Source organism: Phoca vitulina, unplaced genomic scaffold (assembly GCF_004348235.1).
Source record: "Phoca vitulina isolate PV1807 unplaced genomic scaffold, GSC_HSeal_1.0 scaffold17, whole genome shotgun sequence".
Taxonomy (NCBI): domain Eukaryota; kingdom Metazoa; phylum Chordata; class Mammalia; order Carnivora; family Phocidae; genus Phoca; species Phoca vitulina.
The window spans coordinates 5,995,193-6,013,598 of NW_022589720.1; the positions used below are offsets into that span (position 1 = coordinate 5,995,193).

The window sequence follows — 18,406 nt, forward strand, 5'->3', positions numbered from 1 at the left end:
GATCTGTAAGACATCAAATGCCGATGCTCTCCATCTACCCGCTCAGTATGCCCAGCTCCCTGGACCCGGAGGGAGTGAGGAGTGAGCCAGGTTCCGTGGTGTCTGAGGAGTAACACGTGCGCTTTCCCAACTTGGAAACGCTCCACACCCTCTGTGCTGTGAAGCCACGTGAAGCACGGATGACTGGTTCTGGGTAGAGACCTAGCTGGTTGCCTTGCTGATGTGTTAAATCAAAACCGTGTACAGCCGGAGATCCCTGACATGCCGTCCTCATTTTGTAGTATGATCTGAAAACTGAAACCGCGCCTCTTGTTGTGATTGTTTCCACCACTGGCACTGGAGACCCACCTGACACTGCGCGCAAGTTCGTGAAAGCAATACAGGACAAGGCTCTGCCGGCAGATTTCTTTGCTCACCTGCACTATGGATTACTGGGTACGGACTGTGTTTGCGTTCTGCCTGCCCTCAGTTATTCCTGGTTTTAATTCTGGTATCTGAATGTATCCTTCAAAACCATGATATATGGTTGTATAGATTTTGTTCTTGGTTTTCTATTTACAGTTACATGTTTTATACGTTTCTATAATGTCCTGTGTTCTGTGAATGCCTCCTCTGTTTTCATCCCATAGCGGCTCCTCTGTGGAGCCCCTGAAATAGCATTCTTAACCGTGGGTGCATATCAGATTCAACTAGGAAACCTTTTCAGAATATCAACGGCTGGTCCACCCCCACCCCTGCCCAAACTTGGTTTAAAAAAAAGAAAGAAAGAAAAACCCTGAAGGAGCAACTCTGAATTCTATTTTATTGGGTTTTTTGTTGTTGTTGTTTTTAAGAGGAAAAAAGAAAAATCCAGAAGCTCCCAGGTAGATCTGATCTCCCTGAGAACCACTGCCCTAGGATGACTGCCAATCCCGGCCATATGTTAGGATCAGCTGGGGGAGGTTTTCCTTGAATTCTGTTACCTGGTCCCACCTCCAGTGATTCTTACTTAATTGTTTGGAGGTGGAGCCCTGGCATCAGTGGTTTTAAAAACTCCTAGGTGATTCTAATATGCATCCCGGGTTAGGAAACACTGGCCTAGGGCTCTGTGAAGTATAGATTAAAAAACTAAGATAAAGGGGCACCTGGGTGGCTCAGTCAGTTAAGCGGCTGCCTTCAGCTCAGGTCATGGTCCCAGGGTCCTGGGATCGAGCCCCGCATCAGGCTCCCTGCTCGGCAGGAACCCTGCTTCTCCCTCTCCCACCCCCCTGCTTGTGTTCCCTCTCTTGCTGTGTCTCTCTCTGTCAGATAAATAAATAAAATATTTAAAAAAAAAAAACTAAGATAAAGGATCAGAAGGACCAGCTCAGTAAGATAGGACACCAGGGAGAGAATTCAGAGCCCGTATTCCTGGCTTGTGATCTGTGTTCCTTAAATCCTCTTTGAGAATTATTTTGGGGGAGGGTATCTGATAAAGATGGATTATGCTATGATAAGTAACTGATAAGAAATTTGAGGTTATGACCCTGGCTAAGATCTGTCTTGTATAACTTATTTTAGAATATTTACATTTTTTATTCAGGTTTTTCTAATTTCTTTATTTTGAAGAATGAACATGTATGTGTTGCTTTAAAAAAATTCCTCAAAACAAGTATCCAAGCATTCTAGTCACTCTGAGGCCATTTATGGACCCCCTCCCAACAATTGCTCACCCTGTTCTTTTTTTTTTGTGGAAGTACATGGAGATGATTAAACAACTGAGAAATTGATGCTTTTAATCTTAAATTTTTAACCAAGTATGAAAATGTTAGTCCATTTTCTTACCAGGAAACATAGCAGTTCCTAATTCATCTAACACAATGATTGTGTTGCAGATGTACCTGTCTATGCTCTCAATTAGGGGTCAGTAAAATCAATAAAGGCCCCATGATAAATATTTTAGGCTTTGCAGACCATGTGTTCTTTATAACAACTACTTAACTCTGCTGTTGCAGCTGGAGAGCTGCCATGAACAGTGGGTGAACAAGTGGACTTGGCTGTGGTCCAGCACAGCTTTATGGAGAAGGACTGAGTGGTGTTTGGCCCACAGGCTGTAGTTTGCAGACCTCTTCACTAGATCAGAAAAGTCTGCAAATACAGATATTATGTTTTTTTAACCTAATTATTCTTTTAAAATTATTTTTTTAAGATTAATCTTTTAAGAGTAAGATAAAATATTCTTTTAAGATTCCCATATTTTTACACAGATTCATGGAAACAAAAATGTGAAAATATTCCTGTTAACAGTGGCCAAGAAGTGTTTGTTTCTGTTTTGATGGGTCTGGCACTTTAATATTATAAAATAGAAGGCAAATATTTGCATACTTAGTATTACTCAAGGAAAGCCTCAGAAGATATGAAGGTGTGCATTATTAATCAGAGCATGGAATGGTATTGTTTTAAATATTTGTATCTCTAAATTTAAACCTTACTGTGTGTGCACTCATAACCTATTTGGGCTCCTTAGGGCTCGGTGATTCAGAATACACGTACTTCTGTAATGGCGGGAAGATCATTGATAAGCGACTTCAGGAGCTTGGTGCCCAGCATTTCTATGACACGGGACATGCGGATGACTGTGTGGGGTAAGAGCAGCGTGCTTCTCCTCCGCCATTTCCAGTCAGCCCTTCTGTGTACTGGATGAAAGTTTGTGCGTTTATAAAATGTGATGATTTTTGATTTAGCACTGAAGCTTTTATTTTGAGAGTGTTATTTTCCTTTTGTTAGCTTTTTTTCTAGGACCAAAGATCAGCCAGGGCTTGATTTATATATTCTGTTCACTTTTTTAAGTGCCTCGCGCATCTCGGTAGCTGCTAATGGAAGAAATTTGAAAGTTATCTTTGTCTTGAGGTGTGTAGGCATTTGTAGAAGTCCGCATTTTCTTTAGGAACTTTGATAGCCTGCGCGTTTGCTTCCCTGCCGTGCACGCACAGTGACTGGATGCGGGCCCTCACATGGAGGGCGCCCCACAGAGAACACAGACCAGAGGCGTTCACATCACGCTGCGTGCCTTGGCTCTCTCCTTACCATCCTAATGGCCGCTTGCCACCATGCCAGCCAGAAAAATAATTCCTGTTTCCATTAGTTTACTCTTGTTTTTACAGTTCGGTATTTCACCCTATGTGCCACCTTTCAAATCCTTTTATGTCTTTATTCAAAGATCTTATAGATGTTGTCCTACAACTAAGTTTATCATTTAGCGTTTGGCTATTTCAGCAGATGACAGCACAGCCACTTGATTTTTTTCCTACTTGGTGTATATATTAACTTCTTACTCACTTGATCTTTGTTTATGAATGACAAATTCAGCGAATGTCTTGCTTTTCTGCATAGCACCACCTTGCACAGGTGTGCTGGAGACACTTCTCTTTCCACGTAGCTCACCCTCCACTTCATCATTTTCTGTGGCGGCGATGAGCTGGTTTTTTCCCACATCCCCAGTGCATATGTTCTTGATTGTGACGAAGCTCTACCATATTGCCTTGCATGTTCACCTTTTAGTTTTGTCTCTTTATATTGATATTTTGTGTGTGTGGGTTTTGTTGTTTTTTTGCCAGAGTCCTGTTGCCATTGTTTATTGTCTCATGAGCCATTTACTTGCTAACTTCTTCCAGAACCCATTGGGCCTATCACTGAGTTCATATTTTCTTTCTCTTCAGAGGCTTTCAGTTTCCCTGTTCATTTACTGGATCCAGTGTTAAAATTCTTGAATGTATTTCATCAACCTGCATCTCTTAAATTTTCAACCTGACCACCTCCCTTGAATTTTTCTCTTCTAAAATTATTTTCAAGGATATATCCTGGCTTAGTGTAGCAGCCCCCACCCTGATGGGGTTAAGAACGCAGAGTGCAGTCCAGTTACCTGCATGCAGATCCTTGATAACCACTCCCCCCCTTCACTGACTGAAATCTTGGTCATGTTCCTTACCTTTTGTGTCTTTGTGGGCTTCACTTTCTCCCTCTGTGAAATAGGGGGTAATAGCGTGTGCTGTGGAGACTTTTTATGGGAGGAACAGATGAATTGATACAGGTTGTCCTCTTAGAATAATGTCTGCCCTGTAGTAGTAAGTACTCCGTGGACATTAGCTCTCCTTTTTTTTTTTTTTTTTTTTTTTTTATTTGACAGAGACAGCAAGAGAGGGAACACAAGCAGGGGGAGCAAGAGAGGGAGAAGCAGGCTTCCCGCTGAGCAGGGAGCCTGATGTGGGGCTCGATCCCAGGACCCTGGGATCATGACCTGAGCCGAAGGCAGATGCTTAATGTCTGAGCCACCCAGGCGCCCCAAAATTAGCTCTCCTGTTGGGGGTATTATTGTCTTAATATTTCGGAGCTGTGAAAATGGTGTTTTAGACATAGCTGTCATTGTTGAACCCAGAATTTTACGTACTTGATTTTCCAAAGGCTCTGAGGGGTGGATGCTTGTACTAATGAGATTATAGCTAGAATCATAATAAGACAGAGGTCTGAAATGTGCCTCCTCCTGTCATTTAACTTCATGAATTAGAATTTAATTGATACGTCCTTTGAGTTGTGATTAAAAATGAGAAGGAGGTGATTTCCAAGATTCTGATGCACGGTTTCTTACCTGTTCAGTTTACTTCAAGTTTCTCCGTGGGAATGGAGGGGATGTTGTTGGCTTGCCCTGCTTTATTAGTAAATACGCTACCACATTCTAAAAGGCACCTATGATTCATTCAACTTTCCTAAAGGAAAATTAGGGTTTTTTTTTTTCTCTTATGTTCAGACTTCTTGAAAATTTCATCAGAAATGTTCAGAACCGGTTGAAGGTTTGAACTGTTAACTTAGAATACCTAGCATTAATCCAGAGTGATTTTTTTTGGTGATCTTTTAATCTATAGGGGAAAAAAAATCACTAAATTAGGGGGGGAAAATGATGGTGCATTTGACATATGTAATTATCATGTGATATTAGAATAGACTTGGATTTGGGATAAGTTCTGTTAACCTCATCAGAATTTCGCATGCCTACTTAAAATTACAACTTCTTAAAATATTGCCAACTATATTTTAGGAAGTTAAGTGCAATCTCATTCCTGTTACCTATTACTTTTAAAATGCCTTCATTTTTGTTCTGACCTTTATATGTGCTCAATTTTTTTACAGGTGAAGTTCTAATGAACACACAATAATGTTTTTAACTTAATGATAGGTATATTTTGTATTCTGAATAGTCATTGTATTTAGTGTTTTTGGCATTTGCATAGCATTCTGTCAAGTAGACTGCCATTGTCCCATTATTATATATTTAAATGGACGGCTTAGGGATTTATTTTTTCCTTTTTTATTACAACAATCTAGTTTAGAACTTGTGGTTGAGCCATGGATTGACGGACTCTGGGCTGCCCTTACGAAGCATTTTATGGCCAGTAGAGGAAAAGAGGAGAGGAATGGGGCTCTCAAGATGGCATCTAATGCCTCCCAACGGATGGATCCTGTGAAACCAGAATTATTACACATTGAATCACGAGTTGAACTTCTGAGATTAGATGATCCGGGGAGAAAGGATTCTGAGGTGCGGGAACAGAATACAGTGAACAGAAATCAGTCAAGTGCTCCACCAGCAGAATCTGAGTCCTCACTTACCCACTCAATACCCCCACTTTCACAAGCCTCTCTGAATATTCCCGCCTTACCACCAGAATATTTGCAGGTGCATCTGCAGGAGTCTCTCGGGCAGGTAAGTGGTTTTACTTTATGCCTCAGGCTGTAGAGTATTAACTTACCCAGGGTTTTGCTTTGTTGTTGTTTATTAGATTACAACAGAGGTGAGCAAACTGGCCTGTTGGCCAGATGTGGTCCACTGCCTGTCTTGGAAGTAAAGCTTTATTGGGACCCCGGCCTGCCGGTCCTTTCCCATGTGGTCTGTGGCTGCTTCTGCGCTCTAGTGGCAGGGATCAGGGGGTACCCGGAGGCTGGCAAAGCCTGAGATGGCTTTCATCAACCTGCATCTCTTAAATTTTCAACCTGACCACCTCCCTTGAATTTTTCCTCTTCTAAAATTATTTTCAAGGATATATCCTGGCTTAGTGTAGCAGCCCCCACACTGATGGGGTTAAGAACGCAGAGTGCAGTCCAGTTACCTGCATGCAGATCCTTGATAACCACTCCCCCCCTTCACTGAAATCTTGATCATGTTCCTTACCTGTCTGGCCCCTTACAGAGAAAGTTTGCCTGGGCATTGCAGAAGCACTTGTATTATATCACTTCTGCTTTGTTTCTCATTTTAGATATGAGTCAGGTGACGGCCAATTGTTGTGGGCACCCAGGAAATTACCTCAGCTACACTTGAAGCACTAATTTACAGTAAAATCTGTTTTCCAGCATGGACTTGGGGTGTCCTGGGATGCTCCACTTTGGGGATTATTCTTTTTCTTCTTTTTTTTTTTTTTTAAAGATTTTATTTATTCATCTGAGACACAGAGATAGACAGAGAGCATGAGCAGGGGGAGAAGCAGAGGGAGAGGGAGAAGCAGGCTCCCCGCTGAGCCAGGAGCCCGATGTGGGGCTTGATCCCAGGACTCTGGGGTCATGACCTGAGCCAAAGGCAGACTCTTAACCATCTGAGCCACCCAGGCGCCCCAGGATTATTCTTTTGCTTGGTAACATCTTACAGACCAGTTTTTGCCTATATTGTCATTTTTTTTGGTCAAGTGTATTTTTTCTAACAATAAGGGAGTGCCTTTAAAGTAGTATGTAAATTTTGAGCATTAAGTTGAATAACAACTCCTTTCTCCTCACTAATGCCAGCATATGGCACCCTGAAACTTCTTCCAACATATCTAGAATAAATTTCCATTGCAGCCAATCTTTCCATGGAGAGCCACGCCCTCTTTCTTTAGAGTGGCTCATTGTGGGGTTCCACGTGGGCTTTCTCCCATAAACTTCACCCTCAGTGCAGGATCACGATTTGTTTCTTGATTTCTTATTTTAATGAAGCAGGGCTTAGACGCTTGAGAAGCAATTTAAATATAACTTTCTAGTACATTAGAACTGTTGGCCAACACCTGATAGGATAGTGGTTTTTTAACATCTGCTTATAGTGTCTTTCTAGAGCATTCAGATAAACAAACGTGTTTATAGAAACAGCTGTCGGGTATTGTTTTCCACTTACGCTTCATTATTTTGCAAACTGTTTAGTTAAGTGAGGTAATTACAATGAGTACATTTTTGTCAGGCTTGGGACTAGACAGGAGTGCATCCAGTAAGGCTGTGGCTGGCCAGTGGGTGTGGGAGCATGGGCAGGTAGAGCGCCCTGCTGCACACCACGAGGACGGTGCATGTGGCAGAGGCACGTGAACGTGATTTATCGGACAGGGCGCTTCAGGAGGAGGACCTGAGAACGCTTCCGGTATGGCACAGGTCGTTAAAGAGGCTTTAGTTGCTGGTAATGTGGTGGAAAGATTTTTAAAATCTCAACTAGTTAAGTCATATTTGTGTACATTTGCTCAAGGGATACACTTAGAGGATAAGGGGTTGGAAAATGATTTTTTTTTTTTTTTTTTTGGTGGGGGGCATCCTCTTGGGATCCTCACATTAGGGACCCGAGGGGGGAGCAGCACTGGGTGGAGCAGGCAGTTGAGCTTCAGTGTCTTCCCAGCCATCCCGCTCCACACAGCGTCTGTTGCGCCAGTCCTGGTGTCTCGTAGCCTGTGGGGTGTCTGGATCCTGTGGGACAAGCCACAGGGGCTCTCGTCCACTCCATCACTTGGGCCTGCCACACAGCCCTTTCCTGCTCAGGGCCCCTCTCTCAGCCGGCTGCCTGTTGTGTCACCTGCTGTTTGGGTTGGAGCTGTCATCCCAGGGGTGGGAGGTGCTGCTCCAGATCCTGAAGGGCCTACCTTCTGTTCTTCTCTCCAGGGGAAGTGAGGTGCGGGATGCATTAGCGTGTCCTTTCCTGGAGGGGGCGTCCTGGCATGCCCCAGGCTGTTGGGCTCCTGGAAATTGTACTTGGAGCACTGGCCTTCAGTCTGCACAGGGCCTGGACCTTTCCAGAGACTCGCACACACTAGCCACTTCTTGCACGTTTAGTGTGAGTAGCATGATGTCCCTGGTGTAGTGGGCTGGTGTGATGTTTTGCTGAGCGTCCAGATGTTCCACGTTGATTCAGACTGTTTTGTAACAGCTGGCAGGAGCATTATCACCATCTTGCGGCAAAATTGTAAATGGAAGTTGTTCCAAGTGAGAGTGTGTGGCCCTCTTTAGGTATAGAGCTGGAAAAGAGCACAGTGGCTCCCTCTGTCCACGCGCCATGTATCTGAGGCCATCTGAATCTGCTCGAGCGAAGGAAACCATCCTTCACGGAGGCTGCAGTTGGGGCGACTGCTTGTGTTCCTTGTGGTTCATTGTCATCCCCCAGGATCCACCTGGTTGCATGCAGGGGCCAGGTTGGTCAGTTAGATGGAGACCGTCCCTGGGCCTGTGTATTTTTAGGGGTGGTATTGATACCTGCCATTCCTCAGGATGCTGTATTTTTCACTTTCTAGCTGGGTGAGGGGAGAGGACAGTGTCAAATTCAGAGGCTTCCTCTCGGCCTCTCCACTGTGTAGCCCTTAACCACAGGCCAAGAACTGAGTGGACCCATGGAGCCAGACCTGGCCTGGGATTCCCATTTACAGCCTGGCCCTGTAGGCCCCACTCTAGTATGTGCCCATGATTACACTTTGGGTTCCTGGGTAACAGCCTAACTTGGACCCTCTTCTAGCAGTTCCTGGAGTATTTGGGTATTCCCTTTGGCCCAGTATGTGTTTACCCCCTGGAAGAAGGACTTTATTGAGTACAATTTCTGTGCTGTTGCCGAGTCTCCCCCACCAACCTACACCACCTGTGGGGGGCTGCTTCTAGCAGCCCCTCCAGCCTTTCTCCTGTGATAATTATGCCTCCCTCTAACACCCTGCAGGACTTTGCTGGCTAAGTGCTCCCACGTCCCTCTGTTCTTTGGTGGTCCAGGTTTTCCCATTGCTCTTGGCCCAGTCTGTTGGCTCTGGCCAGCAGAGCAGCCAGCCCTGAACTTCTCCGTGATGCTGGTGCCCCTCACCAGCACTGTCCTGTCGGCCTAGGCAATGGTGTATGCTCTGGGTGCTCCAGGGAACATCGTCATCTGATAGGTTTTGGCTCTTCATAGTTTCATCCACTCTACTCTCCACATCTCTGGGCCTTTTACTCCTGTCATCTGATGCTGGCCATGGAACTCTCAGCAGTTCTGTCTCATTAAGTCTGGACTTTTGCTTTCTCCTTGGCCTCATGACCATCTCTAGAGAGAGTTGCCAAGGTGTTAAAGCCAGTATTCTGGGATAGTGCTCCCAATGAGCAAAACTCCTCTTTCCAAGTTGATGTTCTAACCTTGTTGGCCCAGGACCTCAACATTCCATCTTGTACATACTTTGCTGGTTTCTACTGGTGCGTGTTGCTGTGTCCTACACTTTCTTCAGAGCATGGTCCCTCACTTGCCTTAGCTGGTCCAGCCCATCTGAGACCTGGTATGTTGTGACTTAACCCTTATTGGCTCAGCAGTTAGGAGAGGAGATGGGATGCAGGAGTTGGGGATGTGGGCGTGTCTTGCAGGGCAGAGGTCTTAATGCAAGAAAATTCTTGCTCTTCATAGGAAGTAGTAGTCACTTTTGCAGGCTCAGGTGCAAGGGAATCTAGGGATTCAAGATTTTCAACCCACGTGTCCCTCTCTCAGCTGCCTGGAGGCCATTCTTTGCCTGTCCGAGTTAGGCCTTAGCATTCTGTCAGTCTGCAAGAGACGAGCAGCTTCTTTGTGTGCTACGGAGCATGTTTTCTGGCTTTCACACTTAGTGTTTAATTGTTGATTAGTTTTTCTCAGCTTTTTGCATTTTTTCCAGAAGTGTCAGTGGAGCTTGGTAATGCCCACAATTCTCCTGGCCTTATCAGTGCCATTTCCCCATAGATCTCAAGCACCAGCTCCTGTGTACTGGCTAATGCATTCCCTTTTATGATGCACCATCCCACTTAGCTCTTGCACTTGTCACCTTATGCTGTCTCCCATCTGTCACCAGTGTTGTGTGCTCATTGTCAGCCAGGTCGGTGATCCAGCTCCAGATTCCCATTTTAGCATCTTTCTTGAAACCACTCTAGCACCATTTGTCACAGACTGGGTTCCTTTGAATCAAACTATGTGATTATTTTTTAGGTTATCCCCTTGGGATCCTCACCTTGGGGAATGGAGGGGACAGAAGCTGGAGTTGGGCACAGTGAGAAGTGGGCTGTGATGTGTCCCAGCAAAAGCACCAGCCAGCCTCACAGGGTTCTCCGGAGCTGGGATGGCCCTTCAACATTGTCCTGAGTTGGGACAAAGGGGCTGGGTATTTATAGTCCTCAGTTAGCCATTGGATGTGGGCTGCCTCTGAAAGGATGTGTGACCTGGGAATGCTGTCACTCTCCGAGGTGACTGTGAGCTAGCTGAGGGCCATCTGCTGACAGCGTTCCTAGCAGCCTTGCTGAAGGCTCTCTTAGGCAGGGACATCTCCCAGTGCCCCATATGTCATGTCAGGCTCTGAGCTCTGATCCTTTTCCCAGTTTTTCCACACATAGCCATTTGTCCAGTATTAACTGTTTAGCATTTTGAAAGTTTCTATCTTCAACAGAACTTAGAAACATCAAGTTAGAAAAGGAGCAGAAGTACAACGAATTGGGTTCTTTGTGGTTTCCCAAGACCTGTGCTGTCTAATACAGGAGCCACTAGCTACGCGTGGCCGCTTAAATAAATGAAAATAAAACTAAGAATTCAGGTGCTTAGGCAAATGGCTGGTGGCTCCTGGATGGACCAGCACAAGTGTGGAACATACCCACACCAGGGCCCACCACTCTGCGGGTTCTTGTGAACCTCTGTGCAGGCGTCTCCCAACCCCAAATACGTCCTTTCCTTGAGAATCTCCTTCCTGAAATTGTGCATGCATATGGTCTCCTTTAACATGGTTTATTTGGAAGACTGTAGACCTTTACAGGAAAATGCTGGTATCTGATAATTTTCAGGATCTATCTCAGAAATTTATCTAATAGTCAAGGGGTTTAAGATATGGATGAGCTATCTCTTCTAAAAGATTGAGAGGCCTGTGTCTATAGCCATTTGCCTTAGCAAAGAATACTTAAATATCTAGGCTATTTTATAAAATCCTATAGATCTTACCTGGTCACTAAGTGAAGCAATGGCAAGTAAAATTGAAAATTGCATTTCGTAATAATTTTATCACATTTGTTCCTCAAGGAGGAAAGCCAAGCATCTGTGACTTCAGTGGATCCAATTTTTCAAGTTCCAATTTCAAAGGCAGTTCAACTGACTACAGATGACGCCATAAAAACCACTCTTCTGGTGGAATTGGACATTTCAGTAAGTTATAGAATTTATTTCTTAGCACTGTTACGTTGTCAAGCAGTGCGGAGACTTGCGTGCTGTTGTAGTCCACACACTCAGGAAGGAGGAGAGCCTCTGACAGGACATCTGGCCTCTTTATTCTTGACCCCTCATTTTTCCCCACCTCACACTCCTTATCTTTTCACTTCAGGAAGGGGCTAACATGAGGAGTCACCTTGGAGGTGACTCAACTTGAAAGAACAGCGTTGCTCCCTTACTCAGTAAGCGATGAAAGAGTAATGGAATCAGAGCAGCATTTTCCGTGGGAGAAGAGTCCTGAGCAAGGCAGCTGCTCACCTGAGGTCAGCCAGTGGCTGGAAATAGAGCTCAGACCGGACAGGCCCAGGATGCTTCTTTTCTCACAGTGGTGGTCTCATTCCTTTGAGACTCTGGAAAAAGTCACAGACCCCTCCCCCACCCCCAGAAAAAGAAATATATAGACATTTTTCATATAGCTTCAGAGGCTTACATGCTGCCTCTCCCCTCCATCCACGAGCCCAACCCCTGCCCCAAATCATTAGCCTCAGTTAGGAAGCTACCTGCTAATCCTGTGACCTCAGTGCCTGAGTTACGTCTTCACAGTCCCTCAGCTGTGTATTTTGATGGAGGTTCTGGGAAGTGGGTTGTGCTTTCAGAAAAGGGTGTGTCAGGGCTGTCCGTGTAGATTTCCTTGAACCTCCTAATAGGGAAAAAAATGACAAGCATCAAAACTAGATGGTTTTGCTTATATACTGTTGAGTAGTTCCACATTCCTTTGGAACATTTAAATAATCCATACTGTTAAATATTCTTTGTCCACCAAAGCATTTTGTTTTTTATTCTGTTCTACACTTTTGTCATAAAGTGGTGAGGGTTGGCCAGTAGGTGGGTTCAGTCTGTGCCCCTCACAGGCCAGGGCTGTGAGCATGTGTGGTCAGAGGCTCTCTCCAGATATTGCCGTTGTTCTCCATCACTCTGTAAATGGCCATGCTATTCATTCATAGTACCAAGCTAGGTGCTGTAACCTTTTGTGCTCAGTAAAGAAGACTAAAGTGTCATCTGCCACCCCTTTTCTTCCCCTAAAGAAAGGAAATTGAGAATCAGTGCAGACAGCCTTAAGTAGTTTCTCTCCCTCATAATGTGTGTTTTCATAAGAGGGGTTTTTATGTTGACAAAACATTATTTACTAAGGCACCTTAAATGAGAAAGGTTTTAACTAACATTGTAAAAAATACTGAAATGATTTAAAGCAAATCATTGGATAACTGAAATATTTTTCTTTAAAGTAACTCTTGGGGCGCCTGGCTGGCATGTGACTCTTGATCTTGGGGTTGTGAGTTGGAGCCTCACATTGGGTGTAGAGATTACTTAAAATTAAAAAAAAACAAACAACTCGTAATGAAAGTAGATTTGTTCAGTTGGGCTTATTTTTTTGCAGTTAGAATCATTTTGTTTCTAATTCGTATTTTTAAAGGATCATATAATAAAAAACATGCTTTTGTTACCCCACAACTAAAACTCTTTAACTCATGGGCTTTTTTTTTTTCTTTCATTGTTTCTTCTCTAGAAAACAGATTTTTCCTATCAGCCTGGAGATGCCTTCAATGTGATCTGTCCCAACAGTGATTCTGAGGTACAAAACCTTCTCCAAAGACTGCAGCTCACGGACAGAAGAGAGCACTGTGTCCTCTTAAAAATTAAGGCAGACACAAAAAAGAAAGGTATGGCCCTGATCTCTTCTTAGGGTGTCATTGGGCTAACAGATTGGAGGTGACAAGTGCAAGGACCCCAGCCTGCACCCTGTGTGATGGCTGCACAGGTCCGAGGTTGGCCATGGGTCAGGGGGCAGAACCCTGGCGCTCTCTGACTTATGGGTTTCTTAACTTTCACATCAGGTACACTGAATGGGATGATGATGGATTGTATGCTTATTTGGACACTGCTGGACAGTAAAAATGAATGTAGCTGTAGTCTTGGAGAAGCCGGTAGCTTAATTGGGCTGATTTGTTAGTTTGCTTTTGGAGTTAGCATTATTTTGTTTCTGAGTTATACAAGAGTAGTCCTACAATAAACGTTTATTATATGAACCTTTTTAAAAAGTTTTTTGGTCATGTGTATTTCTCATAGCGTATTTATTGCTTATTTAATATATAAAAACATTTTTTCATGATTAAAGGAAGTTATTTATTTGCTTAGAATCTTGAACTGGAGTTCCATCAGTTCTAAAATTCTTTTTGCGAATAATATGCAGTGTTAGTGGACAAGTGCCATCTTTTGGCTTTTTGTTCCTTGGCTTTGGATAATTTCCCTCTTGTTTGGTATACCTAGATTTGGTATCTTTACGAAACATACCAAAGATCTATCTTTGGTAGATTTAGGTGTGGCTAATAATGCTATGGAATTTATAATTCTTTTATTATTTTTTTTGGTAAGGGGTCCCCCCCCGCCCCCGCATTCATTTTGGAAATTTTTTGACTGCATAAACATTGCCACAAATCATGTTATACCTTCCTAGCACTGTAATGTAAAGTATACAGTTAATTCATTTTTTAAGAATGCGGAAATGTTTTATTCTTTACTTTCTGTGTCATGGACTCTTTCCTGTCTGCCTGAAAAGGAGCAGCCTTACCCCAGCATATACCTGAGGGATGTTCTCTCCAATTCATTCTGACCTGGTGCCTTGAAATACGAGCAGTTCCTAAAAAGGTACTTTTCTTTGGGTAACTATTTAAAAATGTACTTAGCTCTGTGTAGGATTTATTAAATCAGGTATTTTCCCTTTAAAGGCTTTGAAAATATGGCTTTCACACCATGTTTTCAAAATAGGCCCAAATGGTGCGTAGTATTTTTGCAATTTTCATAGATATTTTTATGTTGTGCTTATATTGAAATTCTGTTTTCTATAGAAACAAGATTTTTAAAGTAGAGTTTTTTCTTATTTTTACTAGATATTAACTTGATGTGCTACATTAATCAGTGATTAAAGTGACCCCAGATGACCTTGTGTTATCTAGCTGTACTTCACCCTTTTTGTGATTGATGACAGGAAGCTTATGAGAGTGCAGGGTTACCCCTACTTGCCACCCATTTAATGTTGAGATCTCTTCTGTGTGAAAGTACATAATTCTTTACTGTTAAGTCAGAATTCTTCAGGAAAAAATGAAAGGTTCTGGGAGATTATATTGATGTTTGGATGTACGTGGACAGAATGATCCACTAGAGGTCAGGAGGATGCCGGGAGCTATCTTTTAAAAGATGCTGTAACTGATTCCTTCTAAGCCTGTCCCTCACATGGGTGTGAATGGGGGAGACTTCCCAGCTGTGCTTTGCGAAATTTGTATTGCCAGTGCGCATAATAGTGCTATTATCAGGCTGCCCTCCACAAGGCCTTTTTTATGCTCTGTCTTATTAATGTGTTTGTTGCATGCAGTCTTCAGGAAGCCAACTCCTTTAGAGAGAGGCTCAGACCTAGATATAATTTGAATAAGTGTAGTATTCACTGTGATGAGAACTTCTTGATTAAAAGTCAGTTTCACAATTTTAGTTCAGCTCTACCATTTCATAAAGCACGTAAGGTAGACATGTTTTTCCTTAATATAAAAGTAATGCACTCATAAAAATTCTGGACACAAAATTAAGTAACTTGGGAAGCAAAAGACCTTTATAATCAAATCCTCAGGCTCAACCCTTAAATTTTGTTTTGCTAAGAAAAAAACGAGGTCCTCTGGTATATGCGCTGTTCTGTCACACGCCTTCTTACCTAAATAGAACTTGGGAGTTTGTATACCCCAGCATGGAAAAGGTATCTTACCAGGGGTCTGTGCATAGACGTGGGGTGCTCATTGATCCCACATGGTTTCCCAAGTGCTTGTTCCATGTTCGGCCCTGTGTCTGGCATTTTGAAGAAGGCATGTGATTTGTTGGTCTCTTAGGATTTTTTTAGGCAGGACTTCTGAGCTGAGCCACTGAGCACCTGTGACCCTCACAAGAGGAGTGATGTCATCCTCCCTGGTAAGGGAGTCCCGGACACGAAGGTGCTTGAGCCATGGAATAAGGAAGCCCCTGTTAGCATTTCACTTAGCATTTGATGCGGATTACTTGCTTAATTGCTTTGTTCTTAACCCTTGAGTGGTAAGAGCTATATATGTCATATTTGGAATACGTTGAAACCAAAAGTCGTTATTAGCAAGTTGGTCTTTTGTCCAAGAGTTTGGACATAGCTCTGTCTTTGAGGCTTGGGGTTCAGGATGTTATTGCTTTGCTTTCTTCATTTATATTCTCCTCCTCTTTCTACAGTGAGTCTGAGGTGACTAAGAGAGTCCACGTGCAGGAGGCTTCTTGATGTTCTGGCCCTGCCTGTCTTTTCAGCCTTTGTCCCGTGTCCCCATTGCCCTGCATCCACACGGAACTGTTCCTGGCCCCAGGAGTGTGCTTTTGCCTGCCTCCTCTGCCTTCATGGAGCTGGGCCATCGGCTTAGCCCTTCTTCACACTTTGTTTCTCTCCTGTGGCCAGCCTTCAGCTCAGGCTTGCGTTCTGGGGCACGTTCGGCTTCAGAAGCCCCTGACACCCTGGGTGTGCCCCTGTTGGGGTAGTCAGGCTCTTGCATGCCGTCCCTGGCCCGTGAGCCTTGCCAGCCGGGAGCTGTCGTGCCCACCGCCTGTTGTATAAAGAGAACTTAACAGCTGTCCGATGAACGCAGAGGCCCAACTTGTAATCATCCGCTAAGACAAGAAAAGTATTTTGTCTTGAGTTAAAATTGATGAGTTAGGAGCTTTCTGGTCATTGTTACTCAGATATATCGGACAGGTAGTTTGAGATCATACTTGGGACTGCTGAGGTGGTTTAGGAAACAGGAAAGGTGGCTAAAAGTCAAACATGGAAGGTGATTTTCCTTAACAGGCTGACATTAAAGCAAATAAGTTAAATTCTCTTTTCCTAATCACACTCCGAAGGGCGCTGTCACTTTTTCTTGGATAATTGGGCACATCCCCAGCTAGATCCTAACCAGAGATTCGAGCGGCCTGACCCCACGTGGATCTTTCAGTCGGCTTCCTTTGCCTTGGCCGCAGGCATTGTTGCGAGCCCTCTCGGACTACACCAGCGACGGGCCCGAGAAGCGAAGGCTGCAGGAGCTGTGCAGCCGCCAGGGCGCGGCCGATTACAACCGTCTGGTGCGAGATGCGCACGCCAGCCTATTCGATCTGCTCCTCGCTTTCCCGTCCTGCCAGCCGCCGCTTCGTCTCCTGCTCGGTGAGTGGCCACTCTCCCCGCCCCTGCACCCAGCGGGCCTTTTTGTTCAGAGCCCTCTGCTTGGGGGCCGCTCTCTGCAGTCTGGCACATGGGAACACGGCTCCGTGAGGAAACGTCGGGGTGTGTTCAGGGCCTCCTGGGAGGCAGAAAGAATGCCTCTGCCTAGATTGTCTGTCTCCTATTTCTTCCTTCTACCATTGTCACTGGCCTTTGCTCTCATTTCAGCCAGTCTTAATTCTCTTTCTTTGGGTCAGCATTTAACATCTTTTCTGTTCATTTAGCTAGTTTTCAGAAAGGTTTTTTTGTTTGTTTGATTTTTGGTATTTTTTTTTTTTTTAGTCCAATGTTACCTAAAAATGAGCTTCCCAAGGAAAAAAATTTTTTTTCTTTTTCAAAGCTGATGAACAGGGGCACCTGGGTGGTTCAGTCGGTTAAGCGTCTGCCTTCGGCTCAGGTCATGATCCCAGATTCCTGGGATCGAGCCCCGAATCGGGCTCCCTGCTCAGCAGGAAGCCTGCTTTTCCCTCTCCCACTCCCCCTGCTTGTGTTCTCTCTTTCACTGTCAAATAAATAAATAAAATCTTAAAAAAAAAAAAGGGGGGGGGGGGCCTCTGGGTGGCTCAATTTGTTAAGCAACTGCCTTCAGCTCAGGTCATGATCCTGGAGTCCCAGGATCGAGTCCCGCTTCGGGCTCCCTCCTCAGCGGGGAGTCTGCTTCTCCCTCTCCCGCTCCACTCTCTTGTGCTCTTTCTCTCTCTCTCTCATATAAATAAAAATCTTTAAAAAAAAAAAAAAAAAGGCTGGTGAGCAGTAGACGTAATTGACAGAGGTTAATGCGGTGTGCTGTCTGTGCGGAAGACAGGAATGCCGCCGTCTGGCCGAGTCCAGCTCAGGTTCTCCAAGGGCACCGGAGACCCCTCCCGCTGTGCCAGTGCAGGTGGCCTTGTTGAGGGTGCTCCAGGCTTGAAGCTGGGGCGAGACATGTCACAAAATAGTCAAATGGAAGATGATTCTGTTTTCGTCCTCATTGTCTCCTGGGGTCTTCATGTGCACAGAAGAGAGAAGATCCTCTTTGAGGAACTAGTGTCAGGAGAGGGGACTTTCAGTGGCAGCCTCACTAGGGATTGGAGACATTTGCAAGGGGCAGGGACTGTGAAAATTGGGCAGGATTGTTAAACCTTGAGTACTTTCCTGTGCTGGTAATTTTCTCCTCTCCTCTCTCTTTTCCTGTAATGATAAGTAATAAAATGTTTAAAATTTGCATTTATCTTTGGTGGTAGGAAAATGTGTATCATGCTTTTTACTTTTAGGCCCCAGGGTCCCCCGATGTCCAGTACAGTTTGGGGTGTTCTCCTTTATTAAGTCAGATCCTGCTTTCTCTCCCTTTTACTATTCCTTTTCCTTCTCAAAATGGTGAAGTTACTAGATGAGGTCACCCTTCCCTCTTCCCTGTATTCAAACTCACACTGCTCCCCTTCTCAGTTTAGAATGAATACAGGGGTTGGGAGAATAATCAGAACATATGTAGGGAAGTTGTAAGAACTCTTGTAAAGCTATCCAGCGTATGAGAATGTTTTAGTTCTTTTCATGGATTTGCTAGATATTTTTTTAACTTTTATATAGCATTTATTATGTAGTTCTATAAAAACTAATAAAGGAATTGAGACTTAAAAAAATTTAAATTATTTTCCACTTCTTTAAGTAAACGATGTATCTAAAGCTTAGTATTATGTTGAGCCCTCTTTTAAGCATTATTCTGTTAC

The 18,406-nt window shown here is 44.1% G+C and overlaps 1 protein-coding gene across 2 annotated transcripts in view; it reads left to right on the plus strand.

Moving 5' to 3' along the window:
* Positions 1-18,406, plus strand: part of MTRR (5-methyltetrahydrofolate-homocysteine methyltransferase reductase) — a 32,902-nt gene that overhangs the window by 3,857 nt on the left and 10,639 nt on the right. For both annotated transcript variants that reach the window (XR_004300776.1, XM_032415308.1), the window contains exons 3-9: positions 282-435; positions 2,486-2,603; positions 5,338-5,716; positions 11,267-11,389; positions 12,960-13,113; positions 14,010-14,098; positions 16,463-16,643. Coding sequence is in view for 1 of the 2 variants with exons in the window: in XM_032415308.1 (XP_032271199.1) it covers positions 282-435; positions 2,486-2,603; positions 5,338-5,716; positions 11,267-11,389; positions 12,960-13,113; positions 14,010-14,098; positions 16,463-16,643 (1,198 nt within the window). In the remaining variant the exon portion in view is untranslated. The remainder of the gene's footprint in view (positions 1-281; positions 436-2,485; positions 2,604-5,337; positions 5,717-11,266; positions 11,390-12,959; positions 13,114-14,009; positions 14,099-16,462; positions 16,644-18,406) is intronic.